The following is a 22,089-nucleotide window of genomic DNA, read 5'->3' on the forward strand; positions in this document are numbered from 1 at the left end:
CAAATGAATGTTCGATGGAACTAGAGGATGTCAAATCAGAATTCACTCGCCTAGTCAATGGGGGTGTGCACATGTTCTTCACAGGTCGTATACCCTCTCTGGATAAACTTAGTCAGTTCCCAATCTACAAGTGCAACCTATCCTTGAGCTGCTATGTTGCCAAGTTTTTTGGTACTTGGGCTTCTTCCTGGTTTGATGCACCTCAGAAAGTATTTAGAATAAGCTAGCAAGGAAGACTTGCATGTTTGGAGTGTCCTCGGTGCTTTTAATTTCGTGAAGCCCAACCTTTTCTATTGATGATTTCATTTTCCACAAATGCCCAATTTGGGTTGATTTCTCGAATCTCCCTAAATGGTTGTGTGATTTAGTTGAGAAGTTGGCTTCCACGTTGTGCAAGGTTCTATAGGTACCGTATTGCTCCAAAGAGCCTTGGAGTCAGAAGCATGCTTGGATTCTTTGGGACAGAAGCCAGGAGACTCTTGACTTCATCAAGATCAATTTTCAAAACAATCAGAGTTTGGCCCAACATGTTATTTTGCCAAAAATCTCCTACACTTTTGTCCTGTTTGGGTCACTTTGAAGGCCTTGCCGGTAGCTCTTCCCCCGCTTATTTAATCTCTTGCAGCTCTTCTAGCCTAGAGTATTATATCTTCCCAAGATGGATTTTTTGGTCTTGAGCAAAGATATTCAAATTTGCATTTTATGGGATATGGAGCAGCCTGTTCCTTCATGCTTGGATATTGATTATGTTCTTGCACATCCACTTCACATTCCTTTATCATTTTTTTCCTTCCCAAATGCGTGCTACAAGTGTAGACAAATTGGTCATTTTGCTCGGAGCAGCCTTTTAAAATCATGTCAATCTAAAATCACCAAAAGGTACCCATGTTTATAGTCATTTCTAGGGTTTTTGGGCCTTTTGAGGTCATTTTTGGTATCTAAAAAAAGTTTTATTTTTCTTACTGCTTTCCATTAGAGCTAATCATACTACAGAAATTTCTCTATGGTTCATTAGGCATGCTATTATCTAGGTGTTACATAGGCATTCATGGACCTCTAGTAACAAGTTGAATAATCTCTTGTTACTTTAACAGGACTACCCTTCAGCAATGGTTCAAGCTTGATGTAATTTTGATTGGCTACATTGGTATATCTCCTCCAAAGTTTTTGCATACAAGCACTACAAAAGCATGATAACTTTCTAGTTGTTCGCATCGCCCACTTTTATTTTTGAAAATACCCTGGTCACATCATGAGGCTTCATCTCCATAGACAACCTTTTCTCAAAAACCTCACAACATTGGTAGAACATTGCAGCATCCTCCTTGAGTTGCTCTTGCGTCAACGGCTCATGCACCATCATGCTCACCCTTTTGGCAACCAAAACCAAAAAATGCTCCACATCATTTGCAATCGGGCTTGGCAAATATACCTACATAGCAAGTAGAATGGCCTTCTAATTTGAATGGCAAGCTGCTCCATCAAATGATACCCAATGTCAGTTGAGGGGAAGACCAATACCCTTCATGATGAAGCGTGAAACAATGTTGCGCAAAAAAGTGTCATATTGCTTATCATGAAAAATGTAGAGTGATGGGTTTTGTGGATGTCATCTGCAATATAAACATAGTAAAATGTGAAAAAAAATAACATTTGCTTATAATACCAGTGCATTGACTATATCTCATTATCCTCCTTGTACCTATATTTTCAATAAAATCTACACAATATACAACCACATCTTCAAGGAACCTTGTCAAACATTCTTTTTTTTACCTTGCTTGCCATCTGTACACAAAATTGTGCTTGATAAAATCTACAAGGTCCTCATTGAGCTGACCAATAAGTTCCTTAGTAGACGAAGTCTCCTTTTGTGTGACAAATTTGTCTTTTCTTCTTCTTCCCATCAATAGTAATTCTTGTGTCTATGTCTTCAAACTCTTCATAATTATTGGGTGTTTACTGAATGGTTTTCAGTTTAGGTTTTCGGTTCAACATATTGGCAACATCCAAGGTCCACAGTACATTGTCTCATGATACACTTTAAAGCATGCAAGGTAGATCTCGTTGTTGCAAGGTAGATTGCATGATACACTTTAGAGCATGCAAGGTATATCTCGCTCGTTTTGGACACAAAATAGACTCCCAAATTGCTTTTACACCCTTGTAAGACTTTTCTAGAGATTCGCATCAAATTGAATGGCCATCTACCATCTAAATATCACAAGTACAATTATATGTCTACCCATGCAATCCAAAAGCAGTACTCCTCTTGTGATTCAAGGCATCCCTTAAATAGGACATCAAAATGGGTGCAATACAGCAGCATGTGTCACGAGCCTTAAGTTTGAGCTTGCATACAAAATAAGGCTTTAAGTTTTCAAATGTGTATTTTTTTAATCTTGATCTTTGGGTGCATTTCTTTGAATAAAAGATAGAGCTCTACCTACACCATGAGAGATTTATAATTAGATAATATATACAATAAAAATACACGATCCTTATATGCAATGCTACGAGAAGCCATTTCTTGCATGCTAGCATTCTAATACTGATATTATTATCGGTATTACATGTTTCATCCTCATGACTAGGGATTTCTTTAGCAGCAAAAATTGATTCCTTACTATGATTGGAGTGGTAGCACAAGAATACCTGTATAATATTAAGCATGTGTGCTAGCATAAAAATGTATTTTAGTGATTGTAAGTTCTTTCGATGAAAATGTGGGTGTAAAGTGGTATTAATTTATTACAATGCTTGTGCGATGGGATGCAACATTAACATCTCTATCATGCTGGTAGCATGGAAGCAATTTTTTCTTGTAACGTTGTATACATAAATTTTCATTGAAAGGCCTTACAATCACTAAAGTCCATTTCCATGCTAGCACACAACCTTACTATTTTGTATGTATTCTTGTGCTACCACTGTAACCTTAGTAAGGAACTGGTGCATGCCTAAAGATCCTTAACCTCACTACTACAAGAAACAATTCCTTGCATGCTACCACTCCAATATTGGTATTACACATTGCATTCTACCACTCAAGTATCCTACTAGAGCAATACTGGTATACACCAACATTTCCATTAGAAGACCTTCAACTATTAAAGTACATTTCCATGCTAGCACACAAACTCCCTAATATGCCCACTCAAACTTTAGTATGAAAGCAGTTTCTACTAAAAGAATACCTAAACTCAATGCTACGAAAAAGAATTATTTGTATGCTACCAGTATAATACTGGTATTACTTACCACTCAACTATTCCACTAGGATATACCAATATAACCAACATTCCCATTCCAAGGCCTTACAATTATCATATTTCATTTCCATGCGAGCATACAACCTTACTTTTATACTAGTATTCTTTGTGCTACCACTCTAGCCTTTGTAAGGAACTAGTTCTTGCATAAAGAATCCTTAATCTCACTACGATTAGAAACAATTGCTTGTATGCTACCACTATAATAAATTGTATTGCAAATTGCATTCTACCATTCAAGCATCCTAATAGAGCAATACTAACACACACCATCATTTCCATTAGAAGACCTTACTATAATTAAAGTATATTTCAATGCTAGCATACAACCTCACTCTTATACCGGTATTCCTGTGCTACCACTCAAACCTTAGGCGGAACCGGTTCCTACTAGTAGAATACTCAAACTCAATGCTACGAGAAAGAGTTACTTGCATAGTATCGATACAATACCAATATTATATGTTTCATTCTACCACTCAAGTATCCTACTAGAGCAAATATACACCCGACTTTCGATTGGAAGACCTTACAATTATCAATTTCATTTCCATGCTAGCACACAACCTTACTATTATATAGGCATCCTGTGTGCTCTACCCTAACCTTAGTACGGAACCGTTCTTGCTTTAAAATACTAAAACTCACTACCATAATAAATAATTTCTTGCATGCTACCAATGTAATATTGGTATTGTGTGTTGCACCCTACCACTCAAGTATTCTACTCAAATAATACCGATATACACCCACATTTCTATTGGACTTGACAATTATTAAACATGCTAGCACACAACCTTGCAATTATACCACTGCAACCTTAAAATGGAAAGAATTTGTGACAAAGACGTTACAACTACCAGCTACAAGCAGTATCATATATCCCATTCTATTATGTACGTATCCTACCAACACATTACTGTTAGAAAACTAGTTCCTCTATAAGACCTCATACTAGTATAGTACATTGCTAGACTGTAGCAAAGCCACACCATAATACTAGTTTTCTAATACTACCACTATGGCATTAAAAGGGCATCATATAAGGGTGAGTACCTGAGGTTGGTTGAGGAGGTGCATAGGATGCTTGATTTAGAATTTTCTTCCGATTCACTTTCGATAAACAGCGTTTTTGTTGCCTGACACAAGCGTGTGAGCAACCCAAAAGAGAAAATCAATGCTCTTCAACCTCATTACAAAGTGACCCAACTACATATTATTCTCATGCTAACAATGGCAATACACCATATTCTACCTATTGCAAATGAGATTTGACCATATAAAAATTTATCCTATGTATGTTATGCATTCGCGACTCAAAAGTGAAGTTTGGTTCAGATGTGTCTATCGTGCTAGCATTTGTTAGCACCATAAGGCTAGCTATTTCAAAAAACAACTCGTACCATGTTCTAGGAAATTTAATTGTACTAAGTGTGTTACATATGTTTGCTATTAGACCTCCAAGTGCATTATCAAATGTTTGTGCTAACCCACTAAGGAATGCCCTTATTGAATGATGCTTGATAACTTGATGAAATATATATGACCTTGTCTCTATATCAAGACTTGATGCACATTAATTAAAAAGCTAAACCACCTTGTTGCAACTTCTTCGACACTTCTTTTCATTTGCACCTTCACAAGAATTCTCTTCCTGTGATTTTATCACACTTTAGCCTCGCATTAAACATATTATCTTTAGCCATGAAGGCATTTTTTCTTTAACCTTAGCCCTATAGCATTCCACCCTAGAAGAATAGGCTCACTGTGAGTCTCCCCTAACCTTAAGGCTAGCTACTAACAACCCATGGTTAGCCAAGGGGCCTTAGGTTGTTCACTCCTCCGCCCTTTTTACACCACTCCTACCCCTCCAACTAATTGAATGGAATATACAATAACCACCTCAACTATGGCCTAATATGTAGAGCTGCCATCGACATTTTTAACTACAAATCTTGGGACATGAAGAGCAAAACAACAAACTCCATAGCTCTTGATGGGTAAAGCTACCAAGTTGTGGACCTTGGAGTATGCAGCACTTGAATTCATTTAGGCAAGAAAAAACACAAGCGAGAACCTTACATAAGGACTATATGGAGGAACCACAAGGCTACAATACATAAGAACTTCCAAGTAATACGAAGGTCGTCGTCATCACGTAAAACACAATAGGGTTATCTACTTGAAACCCAACAAAAAGGAAATATTATTTGAAAGTAAGGTGGAATAATATTATCCAACGACTTTAATGGTCATGTCCTCACAAGGCATAAATAAGGGGCACACAAACTAAACGATGTAGAAATGGACTGGACAAGTTGTGAGGGTAATAGTTTGCAGACATTTTTGGCTAGGATTGATTTCCACTTTTTCCTTTTGAAGAGGATACATCTTATCATGATTTCTTAAAGTGAGGAAACAATGTTATCCCTTCAAGTTTATCCAAAAAATCCCTTACCCTCTTCCTCCAATATCAAGATCAGGGACAATCTAAATATGCAATATGTTGCTTGGTAAATCATTAAAAGAGGCTTCAATCCCCCCTTCTCTTCAAAAAAAGGATTTAAAAATGAAACTTTGTACAAACAAAAATGAGCGGGTGAACGCTTGAAAGGTGAACAATCTTTTACAAGGAATGTTCTGCCTTAGTAAGATATTAGGTTGCAAGATTCTCTCTCAACCATGTATTTCACCCCCACTATGCCAAGCCGACTTGTCTAGCCTTATACTTTTTGTATTCATAATGCTCACTTCATACAATGTCCAATAATCTGAGCCTAAAAGAATGGGGGTTCAAATCCATAATAAAAACCTCCATACCTACTGGAATTGACTAGAATTTCAACCAGTTCTGAAAATATACACAGGTTTTTGGAGAGATGAGACCATCATCTGTGCATTCATGCAAGACCTGTATGTCAGCAAATGTAATTAGGTCTGTTCAGCAGTCGTTTGCATATAATTCACATCTCAATAATACCAGAGAGTTGAAACAACATTCAATTCACAAGGAAGAAAGCAGAAAAATACTCCAAAGATCACAGGAAGATAATGATAGTTCTGTCAAAGATAGTAAGCCATACCGGGCAGACTCCACACGGAATGCTCGTGAAGGCTGTAGTCTCCGCAAGTCTGCTTTGCGAACTTCGATACAACAGCGTATCCTGTTGACTAACATCTAAAGAGTAAGCTGATAGCCAAGAATAGAGTAAATTGCTGAAAGCTCTCTCTAAAAGATGAAAGATCACATGATGTTGAGGCTTCTTCAAGCTCATAAAGCAGTCAGGCAGAAAGAATACCACTCATTTCAATCTATAATTAAACTTACGAAGCACCCTTGGACTCCCATCAAAGTCCAGAGTGAGTTTGTCTACCTCAGCCAAGAAGAATCCCCAGGATACAGACAAAGTCCTGGGTGGTGCTTGAGATGGTCAATCAGCCCGCCATCCAATCCAAGCCACAGGTACAGCCAGTTCTTGAGCTGGTGTCTTCAAACTTGCCCTCCATTTCCAGTTTCAGCACAAGGGGATACCACGGGCATCTACTAGCCCGCAGCGTCTGTCAGCAATAGACTGGCAGAGCAGCAGCCAGTCTGGGCTGAATAGGGCCCAGACTCAGTCGGCAGTCTCTAGGTGTCACGAGCATCCACAGCCCTTTGACAGACTGGCTGCCATGCAGGGCTGCCACGTGGGCAGCCACATCAGCAGCAGCCAAATCAAGTCAGCACCCTGCACAGCATCCACATGGACTGCCACAGGTGCACAGCAGGCATGGACAGCAGTGCCATGTCAGTGCTGATGTCAGCAGACCTGAACTGCCACAAAGGGAGCATATAAAAGGCAGACCCTTGAACCCTCATTCTTCATCCACTCCCACAGGCTCCAGCCTTCAGCCAACAGCAGCCCTCAGAGCTTGGACCAGGGCAGGAGAGTCTGCAGCAGCCCAGCAGCCCCTTCCAGCCCTCCTTTAGTTAGTCCTCACAGCAGCAGATATGGTCTGCCCTTCAGCAACCCTCAGTTCCAGATCTACAGTGAGGGTATCCCCCTTCTATACAGCAGTCTCTATTCTCTTTGTAGTGAGGGTTCTCCCTCCATACAGTACGCGTTCTTTACAATTGTACTTAGCCCTTTGGGCCAAACATTGTTCAGTTCTTATTTTAACTCTTCGACAAGACAAATCCTCAGTCTCGACACACCACATCCTATATTCGCATTCTTCCCACACAGGATGATCATTTTGGCCGTTGACATATAAGTGATTCTTTCTGAGTTGCATTTACCATTGCAGGAGCAATCCGAAGGTTTCCTCTACTTTTACATTCTTAGGCATACAAAAATTCAAGTATTGTACCTTCTTGTTGTGTGCATCCCAAAAAGCACTCGCATGTGAACAAAAAATGCACGATACTGAAAATTAATAACATCCATTGCGCAACAACGTAGAGACTTACAGGAGCGAATGCAGCAAAAGGTCCAGTGCCGGTACTAAGTGTTTCTTCTACCTCACCATCAAGAACCAGCATATCCATGAGCTGAATTTTAGAAAATACAAATGTTAGTTCTTTTAACGATGCTTCTGAATGGAACAAACAAGTCTACAAACGTAACAGAAAAATGCACAAAAAAGTTTCAGAGAAAGACTGTCTGTATTAAACAAGGAGCTAAGCATTTCTTCAAACCAAGCTTGTTGGTCAGCGTTAAATGCAACAAAAGGAAGAGAACAGATAGGGTACAGAACCTGTTTGAAATCTTTCACCCGAAGCTCTTCTTTTGTAATTCCAGATTTTCTCACAGCATCTGCAACCATCTCCACAGTAGCCAAACCCTGAAGAACAGATCCGAAGGCGCTGGTATGATACAATGATAGAAGAAAACAATTTCGATGCTCATTTTCTCAGGTCAACGATCAAAAGTTTTGGAACCAGACTCCTACTTGCTTCAAGACAAACTGGACACAGTGCTGCTTGAGAACATTGATGAACTCTGAATCAAACTCTTGGTCAGTGTACCAAGCCCCACCAGTGAGCTCCTTTGAAGGCTTAAGTTCTGCTAGCATATAGACTTTCTTGCCTTTGCTCTACAGATAGCCAGACCAAAGTAGGAATTATGTAGATAATAATTTGAAAATTAAACTACTACTTTATTATTGCGCCTTTTATAACTTCCATTAATCTACTGCAGGTGATGGAGAGACAACTCTCAAAACTTACCGAGATAGACTTGACTGCCTTTATCAAGTTTCTACTTTCAAGATTCTTGATGGCTTTGGCTACCTGAGGCTGTTGTAAATTGGTATTTCGCTTCATGTCTTTGGTCCAAATCCCTGCATTTGCACTCCAATTAGCGCTTGACTGGAATACACATCCTGAAACGCATTTGTTCTCCATCCAATGAGTTTGGCAGATACAAAATGCTGGAAACAAAATCAAGCTCAAAGTACCCATGTTTCCAGCCTGCTGAATTGCTTGATACACCAACATATCATCAGAGGTTAAACCCTTGAATCTGCAATTCATAAACATCCGGTGTCAGATAAAAATGAGACACTATCGAAGTAATGATTTTTTTACGACACTAAAGCGCTGATAATAAGGGAGTTATTGAGCCACATTCCATCATTGTATCATACTGCTGATAGAGATTGTCTAATTGTCTAAAGGACGAATGGTGTACTCACTTTCCAGCCTCTTCTTTGGCCTGTAGCCTGTAGATATGAGTGCTCCCTCGCTGAAAAATTTGGACTTGTCGCTGTTTCCAAAGCACGGTAATGTCAGAACCAACCAAGAAATGGTCAAGTCTAAGGCCATTCTGCGGATAAGAAAAGAAAGGCCCTTACTTTTTGAAGCAACACATTCAGTGCTTCAACTCCCGCTTGATCAACGTTTCCTAATCGCTCATTCAAGCTATCCTGGGTCAATCCCTGAAGGAAAAACGACATCAGAAAGAGCCGGAAAAGGGCAAGCTGCTACAAAAACAAAAAGACGCCTGAGCTTCTTACATCTGGAGAGGCCTGCAACAAATCGATGATGCGATTTACAGCAGACCCGACTTGTGCAGCTGACACCTTACGACTTGCCATGGCTGCAGAAGTTGTTCAAGCTCTCAAAGCAAAGTCATACAGAGCGAGTGCCCAAAAGACGGACAATTGTGTGTCACAACCAGTTTTGATGGAGGGTGAGTGTCGTTGAATTTTGGTGAGCCTGCCAACATCGATTGCTCCTCTACACTCCAGTCTACTCCACCCACATACTGTCTTCCATCGCCATCTTGCCAGCCAGCTATGCGTACTTGATCCCCTCAAAAACTGATGCAGCAACCCGTTCCTCAAAACACTTTCCAAACTCACCCCTTGCTAACCCTTTTGGGGCATCAGAATGGAAACCTGCTTTGTCTCCAATGGTGAGTGGTTCCACAACATGTGTTCTCGCATCGGCAGCAAGATTTACGTTGTTTCACCTCAGAAGCTTTGATATGACCAATACTTAATTATATAAGGTTGATTAACAAGGAGTGACAAAAAGCCAAGAAAAGAGTTGCCAAAACGCTTCGACTTTTTTGGCCTGCAACCTTTTTAAGTAGGTAACGGTGTTTCACCTCGTGAAAGAGAAAATGGTTGTTTTATTTATTCCATGAAAATTAGAATTGCACTTGTTGTCCCTCCTTTGTAGCCCACCCACTTGTCCTCTCTCTCTCTCTCAACTTGAAGCTAAATTATGCCCCCATCATTTTCTCCCCCTTTCTCTCTCTCTCTTCTTCTTCTTCTCCTTATTCTTTTTCTCTGAATGTATTCAACTTGTTTAAGGTTGGAGGAAACGTGCTCCGAGAGCACTTTCTCGAGAGGTAAGCCCCAAAGGCCTCGAGCTTTTCCGACGACTTTTCGACCTCGATGCTCGCGCTTTCCCAACCATCGAGGTTCGATGGAAGGGGGTGGTAACTTCGAGTGTTTAACTGCTAGGAGCGGCGAAGGTGATGTTAGAAGTGATGATGTGGAATCTCGATGTGGCACGAGCTAGACAGTCGTGGGCAAACGGTCGATGTGGCGGCGAGGTAGACAGTCGATGTGGTGGCAGGGCAAATAGAGCACAGCCACATGCGGCCCTCTAAACAACCAAGTTCAACAGCATGCCTCTGAAATCAAAGGCAACTCAACTTGGCACAAGGGACTCAGCAGATGCTCCAGAGGGAAGGAAAAGAGGGTCTACAGGCACACTGGTCTAGGTCAGTTTGCCTAGGAACCCAGGAGTCTATTGGGGGTAGGGAGGGTTGATGGCGAGGGGTTTTGGGCCCTCCAAACTTAGATCCACACCGCCATTCCTGAGTTGTGTGGAGTCCAAGGCATAGTATACTCCATCCAGGCATAGTACAGGCTGCTATTCTAGGTCCAAACCACTCTTTAACCTTCGATTTTAGCGGCATCTTGCTGGTGGCATGTGTCCGAAAATACACTGCTGAACCGATGTTTCCCTCCATTCAACGGTGCATGTAGACGCCCTCATAGACATTCAGTCCCATGATGGCAGCCAGCAGCGCCAGACTGCAAGATGAAGCATGGCATGGCATGCTCTGTGTGGTGTTGTTACTGCTCTTGTCAAGAGTCCACAGCAAGTAGTCAAAGAGTCCACACTATCCACTACAGCAAGTGGTCAAACGATGTGGCACCATTGGAGCAGATTAAAAGGACGAGACATCTGTTGATTGGGAGATGGGTACATTGATGACTTAGACAGGACGACTGACTAATGACTGCGTGGGACCGGATGACATGGCGGGGATAACAAGCAGGGCGATCGAAAGATGGGCAAAATGATCGAATGATGTGGCGTCGCAACTCGGAGCTATCAGAGCTTCCACGTGTCCGATGGAAATCCAGTCTCGGGTCAATTTTGATGTTGTGGAATGCAAACGTGTCTCAATTATAAGGATGTACTTTGTCCTTTTTACTTTTTCGACGAGACATTTACCTTGAGCTTCATTTAGAAGGTATTCTAATCGAACGATGGAGATTTCTCTTCCACCGACTGAGGACCTTGACGTTTTAGGGAATTCGCACGGGGTGGCCTTTGTTGGTGGGAAAGTGGTGAAAGCCATTCTCGAGAGGAACCGGTGAGATTTCTTGAGTTTTCGATCAAAAAGGCAACTCGTTGTAGATTCTCGACCATCAATGGAGTTGGGAGCTTGCAAACGTTTTTGTGTCACCTGCATAGCCCATGCTTTTTTGGATTCGATGTTTCATTTAATGTGTAATGTAGCAAATCATCTTGGGTAGACGGACTATGATTACATAAGGGTGGGGATCCTATAGTCCACATTTAGATTTTGGCGACCAGCATCGTTCACAAAATTCTAAACTTCCCAAAGAGGGGAAAAATTCATCATGGGAAAGCATTCCCCTTTGTGCCCTTCATTTAGAAGGTATTCTAATCGAACGATGGAGATTTCTCTTCCACCGACTAAGGACCTTGACATAATAGGGAATTCGCACGGGGTGGTCTTTGTTGGTGGGAAAGTGGTGAAAGCCATTCTCGAGAGGAACCGGTGAGATTTCTCGAGTTTTCGATCAAAAAGGCAACTCGTTGTAGATTCTCGACCATCAATGGAGTTGGGAGCTTGCAAACGTTTTTGTGTCACCTGCATAGCCCGTGCTTTTTTGGTTTCAATGTTTCATTTAATGTGTAATGTAGCCAATCATCTTGGGTAGACGGACTATGATTACATAAGGGTGGGGATCCTATAGTCCACATTTAGATTTTGGCGACCAGCATCGTTCACGAAATTCTAAACTTCCCAAAGAGGGGAAAAATTCATCATGGGAAAGCATTCCCCTCTTTGCCCTTGAAAAGTTTGGTGCATTAGTAGCTCCCATGGATCCAGAGAAATCTTGTACTCTCGCTCTACTTCGTGACAACTCCACGCATCACATTGCATACATGTTTGCTCAATTATTTCAAATAGCAAAACATTGTCTCCATTCTTTCTATTAAGTTGAGAAGCAAGTATATCTTCCTACATGAAGGCAAGCAGCTGCTATTGGACCTCATCTCCAAAATTTAACATTTGACATTGCTACCAAATGTGTGTGACCTGTGAATGGAACTCACATATTGCTTGCCATACCCAAAATTTGAGCAAGCAACACATTGACTCCATTTTGCTTTAGGGAATTGTGACGCTTAAAAACAACTTTGGCATGTTTGTGGCATGGCTCCAAGTGGAACAAATGACACAAACATTGAGAAGCTTTAACTATCTATACGAATTGTGTCCACAAGGTGGATTAGTAGCAAAGCTAGTACAATTACAAGGCTTACCCATCCATCCATACCTACTCATTGACTTGCATCTTAGTAGATAATGATCTAGCCATATCTATTGAACTCAAGTTTTGGAGTATCAACGCTACTCATGACTACAATCCAATAAAATCCCCCTACAAGTGCGTAGTTGGCAAATGTTGAATGACCACCTTTCATGAAGAAGGATGCATACAGAGTGCATCTTTGACATGATAATAGGTGGAACTTTTCTGAGAGAGCTGACTGTTAAACTTCATTGGCACCTTAAATGTCTTATAGAGAATTCTCTAAGATGATGTCATGCATCACTTAGACTCCACCTCAAAGCTCAATGGCAACCGATAGGCAGAGCAAGCCATGTGGGAGGCCCTCTTAGTGCACAATGTAGGCATTACTTCGTTGTGCCACATTTATATGACTCCCTCTTTATTACACTATTGAAGTCTTTTTGTTATGCCACATTTATATGACTCCCTCTTTATTATACTATTGAAGTCTTTTTGTTGTCATGCAAACAGCTATGCCGTCTTTGTGTCTCCTTTGCATGCATACAAACTTAATAATTCAATAAATTGAGTTCTCTTGTTTTATCAAATTATCGTTAAGGTTTCACAAAATAATTGGTGCCATGGTATATTTGAATGTTGGGATCTTACACGAGTGTGTAATACATTCTTAGCAAAATAGATATCATAGCTTCATAAGGCACATTGATGATGTACTCACAAGCTAAATCTAAGATATTCATTTATCAAGAATCTTGACATGGTGATGTGGAAGGCATAGATTTTGAGGAAGACCCCATCGCACCAACACCCATATAGTCCACCACAGATTTTGGCACACAACACTGAGGCCAAATTCTGAAGATTTTGGAATTGGACCTCAATCTGGATCCTAATCTAGATCCTCTCCGTAAATTTCATCACTCCATAAAAAGTACATACTCTCAATATGTTGTCTGTAGCTCAATCTCCCTATGCCCACGATTCGTTTTCCTTTATGAGTCCCACAAAAAGCATTCTTTCATCCTTAGGTTAATAAATAGATAGGCATCCTAGAAAACCCACTCTTTTTTGTGCTAGCGCGACAATACTCTTTGCAGGGAAATATTTTTTGCTATTGTGCTTACAATAGCCCCCTTGCCAAAAGTAGTGAATATAACCATTTGCAATTTCCCCCTGATTGGATTTACATAGTCCTATTTGAACTCTACAACATCCTGAACTATGGTGGTAATGCAATGATGCAACCAAATTCTCCCTTACAAATAATTAGGCACTTTAGACCCACTATTGGTGGTGCTCCTTCTAAGATGCATATCCAATCTTTGCTCTTCTTGCACCATGGCTACCATCAATCACATCATCCACTGTTAGTCATACTGTAGAGGAAATTATCATCTACATCATAGGATGTTTATATTATCTTTGTTTACATATTATTTTGGGTGATGGACCTCTCACGGATTGGTGCCCTTTTCCTATGACTAGGTGTGCTTAGTGTCCACCTCTTTTGAGGATGTACCCACCTCAATCTATTCTTTAATTACTTTTTCTTCATTAGAGATAATATTTTAGGGAGGCCTCTTGCTCTAGTTGTTGCCAGCATGGCAAGTAGTCTACAAGGTCATCTCTTCATAGGAAGGCACAAGGTTTGTCTTTGATTGCATTGTAAGTAACCTTGCCAAATTAAGTGAGATAGGGATGAGTCCTCCCTTGTGACCAAATTCCAATCTCTGCATGAAGAAGGCCCAATCCACTTTAGCGTAGATGACCTCCAACTCTAAAAGGAGAATCACAAGGGGTTGACACTCCTGGCATTCCCAATCAATGGACTCCCAAAATGTAAATATATTTCTTGGATGCTCTTTTCTTGGATGAGCCCCTTGTATGCATTATGCAAAAGACTAATTGGTTGCACCTTTCCACTGCACAATATTTTTGTGATCCCAGCTATCAAGGTCAAGTGAATCCATCCACATGCATGATGTTCCAATGATATAACTTTAGACCAATTAGTTTTTCGTTGAAGGTAAAAGCCCTTCATGCTTGCGTTGGGTTTTCATGCTTGCTACCACCCTCTAACATACTTTTTCTCTATTGGACTAAAAATCTATCATGGATTTGGCATCTTCACTTGCCATAGCCACATTTTTCTTCTTATTTCAATCCCATTGTGATGACCTAGTCCTCTCGTCACTTATAGTGTCTTTTCTACCACATGCTTTTGGAAGGATTCTTGAATTTATGCATTGATCCAAAAGGTATGTGACTTCTAAATGTGTCCTATAAGGGTATAGCGAATAGAAAGCCATTCCATGACATGGGGTGAGTGCACCACTCACATAAGCACACATGTACGTGATAGCAGTGAATCATGCTTAATGTCTCATGAGAACGACATTTGGTACAATCATAAAGCCTAGGAGAATCATGCATAAAACACATTAAGATCCCTCATAACATGAGGTCTCTTCCATTCTTAGGTTTTGAGATACCATAACATGAGGTCTCTTCCATTGTTAGTGCCCTGTCATAAGTTTTCAAGCTCATCCACCAATGGTGCAAGATACGTGTTCATGTTCTTCCTTGCTTGGCACTGTGAGAGACAACATCATTTCCCTTCTTCCTTGCTTGGAATATTGTAGTTCACAATTATCATTAGCGATGTAGATCGGAATATGGATTGGTGGTTAAAGGGATTGACACCATCCATAGCCAAATCAACCACTTGCTTGCATATATCATAGTGCTCCACACTTTGAACAAACTATGGCGTGCTCTATAAAGAATACATCCATTTAGTAGGCATGGTTGGAGTCATAGTCCATACCCAATGTTGTGAGAACCTACTTTTTCAAGGATTCTAGCATTATATGTCTTTTAGAAGGAATGTGTGAAGCGACCACCAAAATGCAGTTGCCTAAGTCACAAAAATTTGCTCTTGTAGTATAGTGAGGTTCCATATGAGAAAAGGAATTTATGCCATCCTTACATCTTGCACATTAACATGAAATCTTCCTGCAAAGGAGGGCTGATCAATCTTGGGGGTTCCTTAAAACATTTAAGGGCCTCAATGACATGTAAACATGACATCTACAGAACATAATATTGTCACACAACAAATTTTTTATCGCAACTTATCAATGATCTATCATAGAAAATATAGTTTACATACAAAGTCTATTTGGTGATACAGAGACCTTTTTAATAGCATTGATAAATCTGTTGAAATAGTCATCAAAAACCAATGTCTATTTTGAAAAAATGGGACTCCTTTATTTAGGTGCAAATTATTATGTGGTAATGGAAGGCATGTTCAATATAGTGTGCATGTGCTTTTCCACATGGACCCTTATAACCACCTCCATTTAGTTAGTTATCATCATTTATGGTGGATTGAGGAGGTACATATAGGCATAGTAGTAGTGTCAACATAGGTGCAAATCCCAATCACCATTGGTTCATGTTTGCCTTGTTCAAGTCATAACCATATAGCCTTGTGTATGGTTTGTGTTGTAACTATAAATTTATCCATTGGGTAAGCATGTTGAGTAGGCTAATGAGTTCTAGATGGTCCTATTATGCTAGATCTTTATTTCATAATAGAATCGATATACTTTTGCAAGGCCCCACCATCATAAGAAACTATTTGTTAGCTTTTTAACAAACACTCCATAAGAACACACCAAAATGTTGAGAGTGAGTGAGATGAAATTTTGTCCTCAATAGTCTCATCAATTTTTGCTAATCTCTCAAATGTGAAAATTTTATCACATGCTCCATGATGGCCTATCCATCATGCATCTTAAGCTCCTTGAGTTGATTGGTCAAGGCAATTACCTGTGCCTCATTCTAGACATGATACATATTAACCAATCTTTCCCATGCATCCTTGGCATGATTGATCTTTTTCATGATGTGTCTCTTGGTCTTGTGGCCTCCTTCTTGTTCTTGTTTATGGTAGGCCTTAAGCTATTTTCTTCAATCACAAGAGGCTAGCCTAGTTAGGCTGCACCTTTAGATCCAACAGGAGGAAGGGATTTGGGATTTTGAATTTGAAAATGACATGTGGAGGTCTCAACAATTAACCAACAGAATGTCATCTACTAAAGGTTTACTATGTGTCTTTGGGCCCAAGGCCACTGGAACAACTTGAATATGGCTTCCTTAAATTTTCAAAAGAAGTACTTGTATCGGGGGGTGGAAAATGGCTTCAAATGGATACTAGATTTTGGGCTCCCAAATGGGATTGGATACTTCAGCCAAGCAATAGATTGCCCTCAGAGAATTGTGCACCATAAGCTCCTTTATTGAAGATCATCCAACTATCCTTGGCAAGAAGAGATTTAGTGATAAACTAGGTCCTTGTGACCATGGCTAGGTCGTGCTGGTGCTTTCACAAGGTTACATGAGATAGTTCCAGCATTTCATGTGCAATTTTAAATTGGCACGGTCAAATGGTGCAAAACATACTCCAATGTTTGGTGCAGAGTTTCCTATAAGTAGAGGATCAAATGGTACACAAAATAATCGAGCAAGAGTTGCTTGGTAGATAATGATCATGCCACAAACATAAGATGGCTTAAGCATCATTAACTTAGAGATGTAGAGCCCTCTTGGATAATCTCATAGTCAGATGCTCACCCTAGGCTGAGAGCCCTAGAAGGTCTTGCTTTTGAAATATACCTCACAAAAGGGGACAATGGTAGTGGTTACGATGTTGGATTTTTGCAATGATCCCTTCAGCTTGGAAGGGAGTCGTCCTTGCTGACGAGCCCGATGGGGTGTAATTGCCTCTCTTATTTAGCCTCCTCTAGACCAACCTCCAATCAAGAGAGGAGTGTCAGTATTAATTAGGCTGATTTGACATCCACAAGTTCATCATCAGAGGGGGAGATGCTTGGACACCATACGCATATCAACTAGGCACATTGGGACAGAGAGCCCACCCAATCCTTTTGGATCTTGAACCAACTTCCATAGCAATAAAAGGAGTGACTTCCTGCACTACCAAAGATTGATGCAACCATATTGAAGGCATGGCAACAGGGGCTCAAAGCGACCCTAGATTCCACAGAACCCCCTTGACTTGTGGCCAATTTTCCAAGATGGGTGTTTCACTCCAAGTCTTCTATATGGATTATTACATTTGTCAATTTTACTCAATCTTCCATAGCTGTTGCCAAAAAGGTTTGCTGTAGCTTGAGAGACAAATTTGACCAATGATGGAGCCTCGAATTCACTTGAGTGGGCAAAGCATCAAAGTGGTAAGACACTTGCGGAGGTGATGGATCATTGACCCTCGATGTTATACTGATGAGCCCACCAAGTGGCATATGTGGCTTTGAAAGGTTAACCTCTCAAAGAGTTTGCATCGGGAACCTGAAGAGTGACCCCAAGGAGTGATTTTGGCCATCAAAGATAGGATAGTCTAAGAGGATAGAGAAGGTGGCCTTCTTCTCTTACACTAACCATGTTGTAGACATTTGCAGCAAGATGTTTCATCCTAGATCCCCTCTTCATTAGAGCAACATTTGCAACAAACGATAGTTGCCTCTTGAGGTCATCAGTAAACTTTGATCCCAATTCAAGACCAACCTTCAATCTAGGAAGATCTTATACTTCCTCCAACTAGTGGCCCATGGAGACCTACCCATTGGCCCATTTTTTGCAGTCAAATCTCAATGTGAAAACTCGTAACACCATTTTAATAGCATTTCAATTCAAAGCCTGGATACTTTCAATACTTTTTAACAAGAAGGAGAACCACACAAACACACACACACGCAGGTCAAAAGATTGGACATTAAAAGAATTTCACTTTGAATCTCCCCAATTCATGTTACCAAATACATCAACCAGGCTTCATCTTTTGGTTGAACCAGGATGCTTGCAAAGAGATATACCACAAAAGGTTATAAATAAATCTTGATTGTACAAACACTAGGGAATTAATCAATTTGAGAAGCAACCACTCCTTGTTTGAGGCATTAGCCCAAGATTGCACAATACTTTATTTAACAGTATTTGTAACATAAAGGGATGCCACTGCTACTCGCCCCCCCCCACCTCTTCTCCTTCTTACTACCTCTACTTCCTTCCTTCCCCTCCTGCCCTGTTGTCCACCTCAGCCTCTTGGTAGCCTCACCTTTTGCTGTGACTCGACCAGAAGTTGGTCGGGGAGTTGCTGGTGTAGCTTGATCTTGGTGCTACCTCCACAGCCCCCCCTTAGGTCATGGTGCCCTTAGGTACAAGCGTTGGTTGCTTGTGCAACGCGAGGTGCTTCCTTGATGAGCTGGAAGTGTTCGATGTTACCCCTCTTAGCTCACATTTTGATTTGGTGCACAACCGTGCTAGTCACGATTGGAGAGCTCACCTTTAGGAGAATTTCGAGTCTTGCAGACTATTGGAAGGGGGTTTTGCCAGAGGTCACCACATTGTTGTGGCATCTTGCAAAGGCTTCTCTTAGTGCCCTTGGCTCCAAGATCTCCAATGTCCTCTTGGTGGCGGTTTTTAAGATTTTCTCAGGCTGCTCTTGCAGTTGGAGTAGCCCCCATCTCGTGCCCGTTCTTGACGGGCTATTGGTTATCTTTTGTGGTTTCTTAACAACCCACAACCCTTTCTTGAGGAGCTATGGGTTGTCTTTTATGAGCTCTTGATAAAGATTTTCCAAAGGCCTAAGCCTTCCTATCTTTGCTGGGAGACTCTTTGTTTTACTAGATTTCTCCAACTAGCCTTTCAGGAGGATTCCCATGCTCTCTTTCCTCCTTTTTTCTCTCTCGACAACGCAACATTCATTTGTTTCTTTTGGGGATTGAACCTTAGTGGTGATCTCTAGTCTAGCAAGAGGGGCTCTCATGGCAGACCCTTGACTCCCGATGCCGTTAAGGTTCTTCTCTGTTGAGTGGACAAGCAGTAGGTTAAATTTGCAATACAGTCACTATAGGATAGAGTAGTAGTGGGAAAAATTGTGGGACTCATGCCATTGATACTCAAAATCGGGATTGGTTACAAGCAAGTTAAGTGCTAGACGAGTAACACATCTAGGAGGTCACCATCTATGGGAGAGCGAGTCTTTCTTCTCCAGTTGAGTTCTCCTAACACCACCAAGACACTTATGGACCAAAGTCCAATTTGCCTTGTCCTGCACTTGGTGTACCTCTTTCCCTAGTACTATGGTTTCACTGTGGAGGATAGTAACACAACCTATCACGTGCCCAATTTTTTGGTGACGCTTTGCTTCTTGAGGAGTACATAGCCATCCTTCCCTCCATTGGACGTGCATTTGGTACAGTGATGGAGTCTCCGCCGAATACAACACCTTTGGTCATGGCAAATGATGGGGTGCTTTGCCTCAAGCTGGTTGCAGAGACTGGAGGAGATCTACCTTGAGACCCTTCATAGAGGAGAGCTCTGCCAGAGGATTAAGGTCTTAGGGCTACCAGGCCACTGCTTACATTGCAGACACATGGGCTACCTAGCATGGGATTGTCCCAGAGGATAGAAAGAAAGATATATTAACGTCCACGGGAGACCTATGGGACAAAGCGCACAAAAAAGCAAACTCATACAAGCCTCAGTGGGCTGAAGTAAAGGGTACGCTAGGACCCTTGCTGAGTAATAATCTATGCTAACAGAATCATAATCATATCATAGCAATCAATCTATCCAGGTGCTAGGACAAAGCAGAAGCCTGGTACAGTGATGGCTCTCTGGTGGGCTGCGAAAATATCGCGTATCTGCATCTGTCGAGCTGTCTCGCGCTACAACGGGGGGCGTGGTCTCCTCGCTCTCTGGACTCTCTGGGCTATGTCTAGAGTGATCCCTTGTCTCTGTCGGTCTCCTTTGAGGAAAGCTATGATAGGTTGGACCTCAATAGAGTGTACTTTGGGGGCTCTCTATCACACATGTGGCCTCTGCGTCCCTCTCTTGGCGGTACTATGCTGACTACTCATCCAAACTACTCTCATATCGACTAGCTCCTCTACCTCCACTCCACTGTGTCCGAGGGCTGACTCAAATGTATAGAAGTCTTTGACGTGCCACTATGCCCGATCACCCTCTATGTCCTGTAGTGGTCTGATCAACCCCTGCTGCTCTCTGATCTGTCGTAGAAGCACCTCCCTGTGTTGCTGCATCTCCATCAGATAGAGTCCGATACAGACCTGGTCATGGAAATGGATCAGTCGTGACTAAGGATCGAAGCCATTCCCCTCTACGTAGAGACAGTGGTAGCGTCCTCGAGTCTCATAGTAGGCTGGGCAAACACAAAGAAAATGCTCCTCTGTCTCAACCGTCCCCAGCGTACATAGCGTGCAGATCCACTGCTCTCTAGGTATACCCGCTGCTCTCCCTACCTCAATCCTCAGCTGACGGGATGAAACCCGCATCTGACCAATGGCAATCCTCAGTGCATGAGATACTCCTCTATCCTCGAGATACTGGGGTCTGATAATGAATCCCTCCTCTGGTACTCGCAGGAAGTGGTCGCGATAGAAGTGGGTCTTGGTGGGGAGTTCCTGGTCCTCCCCCCAAGTTCGGGATGTGTGAAGCTAGAGGAGGTCTAATTGTATAATATGATTGATCTCATCTCGCGGGATCAACTCAAGGTGCATCCATGCTGTACTGAAAGGGGGGAAGCCTATCCATCTAGATACCGTGCCTGGCAAGCCATGTAGATATGTATGCATACCATGTGTCTGCCCCACTCTCTGCGAGTCATCTGGATGACTCTGGGGCTAATCTCCAAAGTCTCCAATGGGATAAGTCCCACACCCTATGGATGAGAGTCACTGTCTGAAAGATGGCATCAACCTACAGAGGTGTAATGGTGAACTCTGCCTGTACTATCTCATGTGGAACTGAGGGCTTACATCGGATCATCCTAGATCCCATTGTCGCCTGTAGCCAGTCGAAGCTCCTCCAATCTGTCCTTGGAAGATCACACCCCCAGAAAGGTGCTGCATACATGACAGTCGGTCGCACTAGTGTGTCAAAAAGCCAGCCCTTCGTTGGTGGATCCTGGAAAAGCGCCTAGAAACACTGTCGCTCTAGTCTAGCCAAAGCACTACGCCCTCATGTGAGTCGTGCCTAGGCTGCATGTTTCATCGTGAAGATGGGTCCTGTGAAGACTGCTCCCAAATATGTGTATGACTGCACTATCTCCATTGGTTCACCACCACGATAGGTGAAAGTGAGTCGGTTAGTCACTGCTCGTGAGGTGTTGAAGATCATAACCTTAGTTTTCCCAAGGTTGACCGTCAGATCTCTCTCTCTCTACAAAACACCTCTAAGGCCTCTAGATCTCTCTGTAGTCCCTCTGCTGAAGAGGATATGAGGACTATATCATCAGCATATAATAGTATCTGTATGAGGAGATCCCCTAGTGATGAGCCCTCACCACCTAGGCGATCTATGAAAGATGTGATCTCATCAATGTAGAGCCAAAAAAGAGCCGATGAGTGAGGGCAGCCCTGCTTCACCCCAATGGTGCTCTCAACCCACTCCAATAGGCCGCCTG

At 41.8% G+C, this 22,089-nt stretch overlaps 1 protein-coding gene across 2 annotated transcripts; it reads right to left on the reverse strand.

Annotated features, from left to right (window-relative positions):
• Positions 1-5,879: 5,879 nt before the first annotated feature.
• On the reverse strand, positions 5,880-9,841 carry LOC147896814 (DNA binding / DNA-directed RNA polymerase). Of its 2 annotated transcripts, none has more exons than XM_087381689.1 (10): positions 9,270-9,841; positions 9,108-9,191; positions 8,949-9,019; positions 8,712-8,776; positions 8,482-8,594; positions 8,205-8,348; positions 8,010-8,096; positions 7,723-7,803; positions 6,356-6,436; positions 5,880-6,183 (listed from the first exon to the last, which is right to left on the reverse strand). In XM_087381689.1, exons 1-10 carry the CDS (start codon positions 9,348-9,350, stop codon positions 6,106-6,108), a joined length of 885 nt encoding a protein of 294 aa, XP_087237815.1. In that variant the 5' UTR covers positions 9,351-9,841; the 3' UTR covers positions 5,880-6,105. The 2 variants fall into 2 exon arrangements, with proteins under 2 accessions (XP_087237815.1, XP_087237816.1); XM_087381690.1 differs by having other exon boundaries at positions 6,356-6,443.
• Between the last annotated feature and the right edge of the window lie 12,248 nt (positions 9,842-22,089).

This window comes from Dipteris shenzhenensis, chromosome 11, assembly GCF_047967505.1.
Source record: "Dipteris shenzhenensis isolate YYH24624 ecotype China chromosome 11, Dip_SZ_1.0, whole genome shotgun sequence".
In the NCBI taxonomy this organism is placed as follows: domain Eukaryota; kingdom Viridiplantae; phylum Streptophyta; class Polypodiopsida; order Gleicheniales; family Dipteridaceae; genus Dipteris; species Dipteris shenzhenensis.

Excerpts from the sequence above, each read along its gene's own strand:
- LOC147896814 (XM_087381689.1), bottom strand. The coding sequence starts at position 9,350 with ATGGCAAGTCGTAAGGTGTCAGCTGCACAAGTCGGGTCTGCTGTAAAT. Across the intron at positions 9,192-9,269 it reads TGTTGCAGGCCTCTCCAGAT|GGATTGACCCAGGATAGCTT; the intron begins GTAAGAAGCTCA and ends TTTTTCCTTCAG. Across the intron at positions 7,804-8,009 it reads GGGTGAAAGATTTCAAACAG|CTCATGGATATGCTGGTTCT; the intron begins GTTCTGTACCCT and ends TCTAAAATTCAG.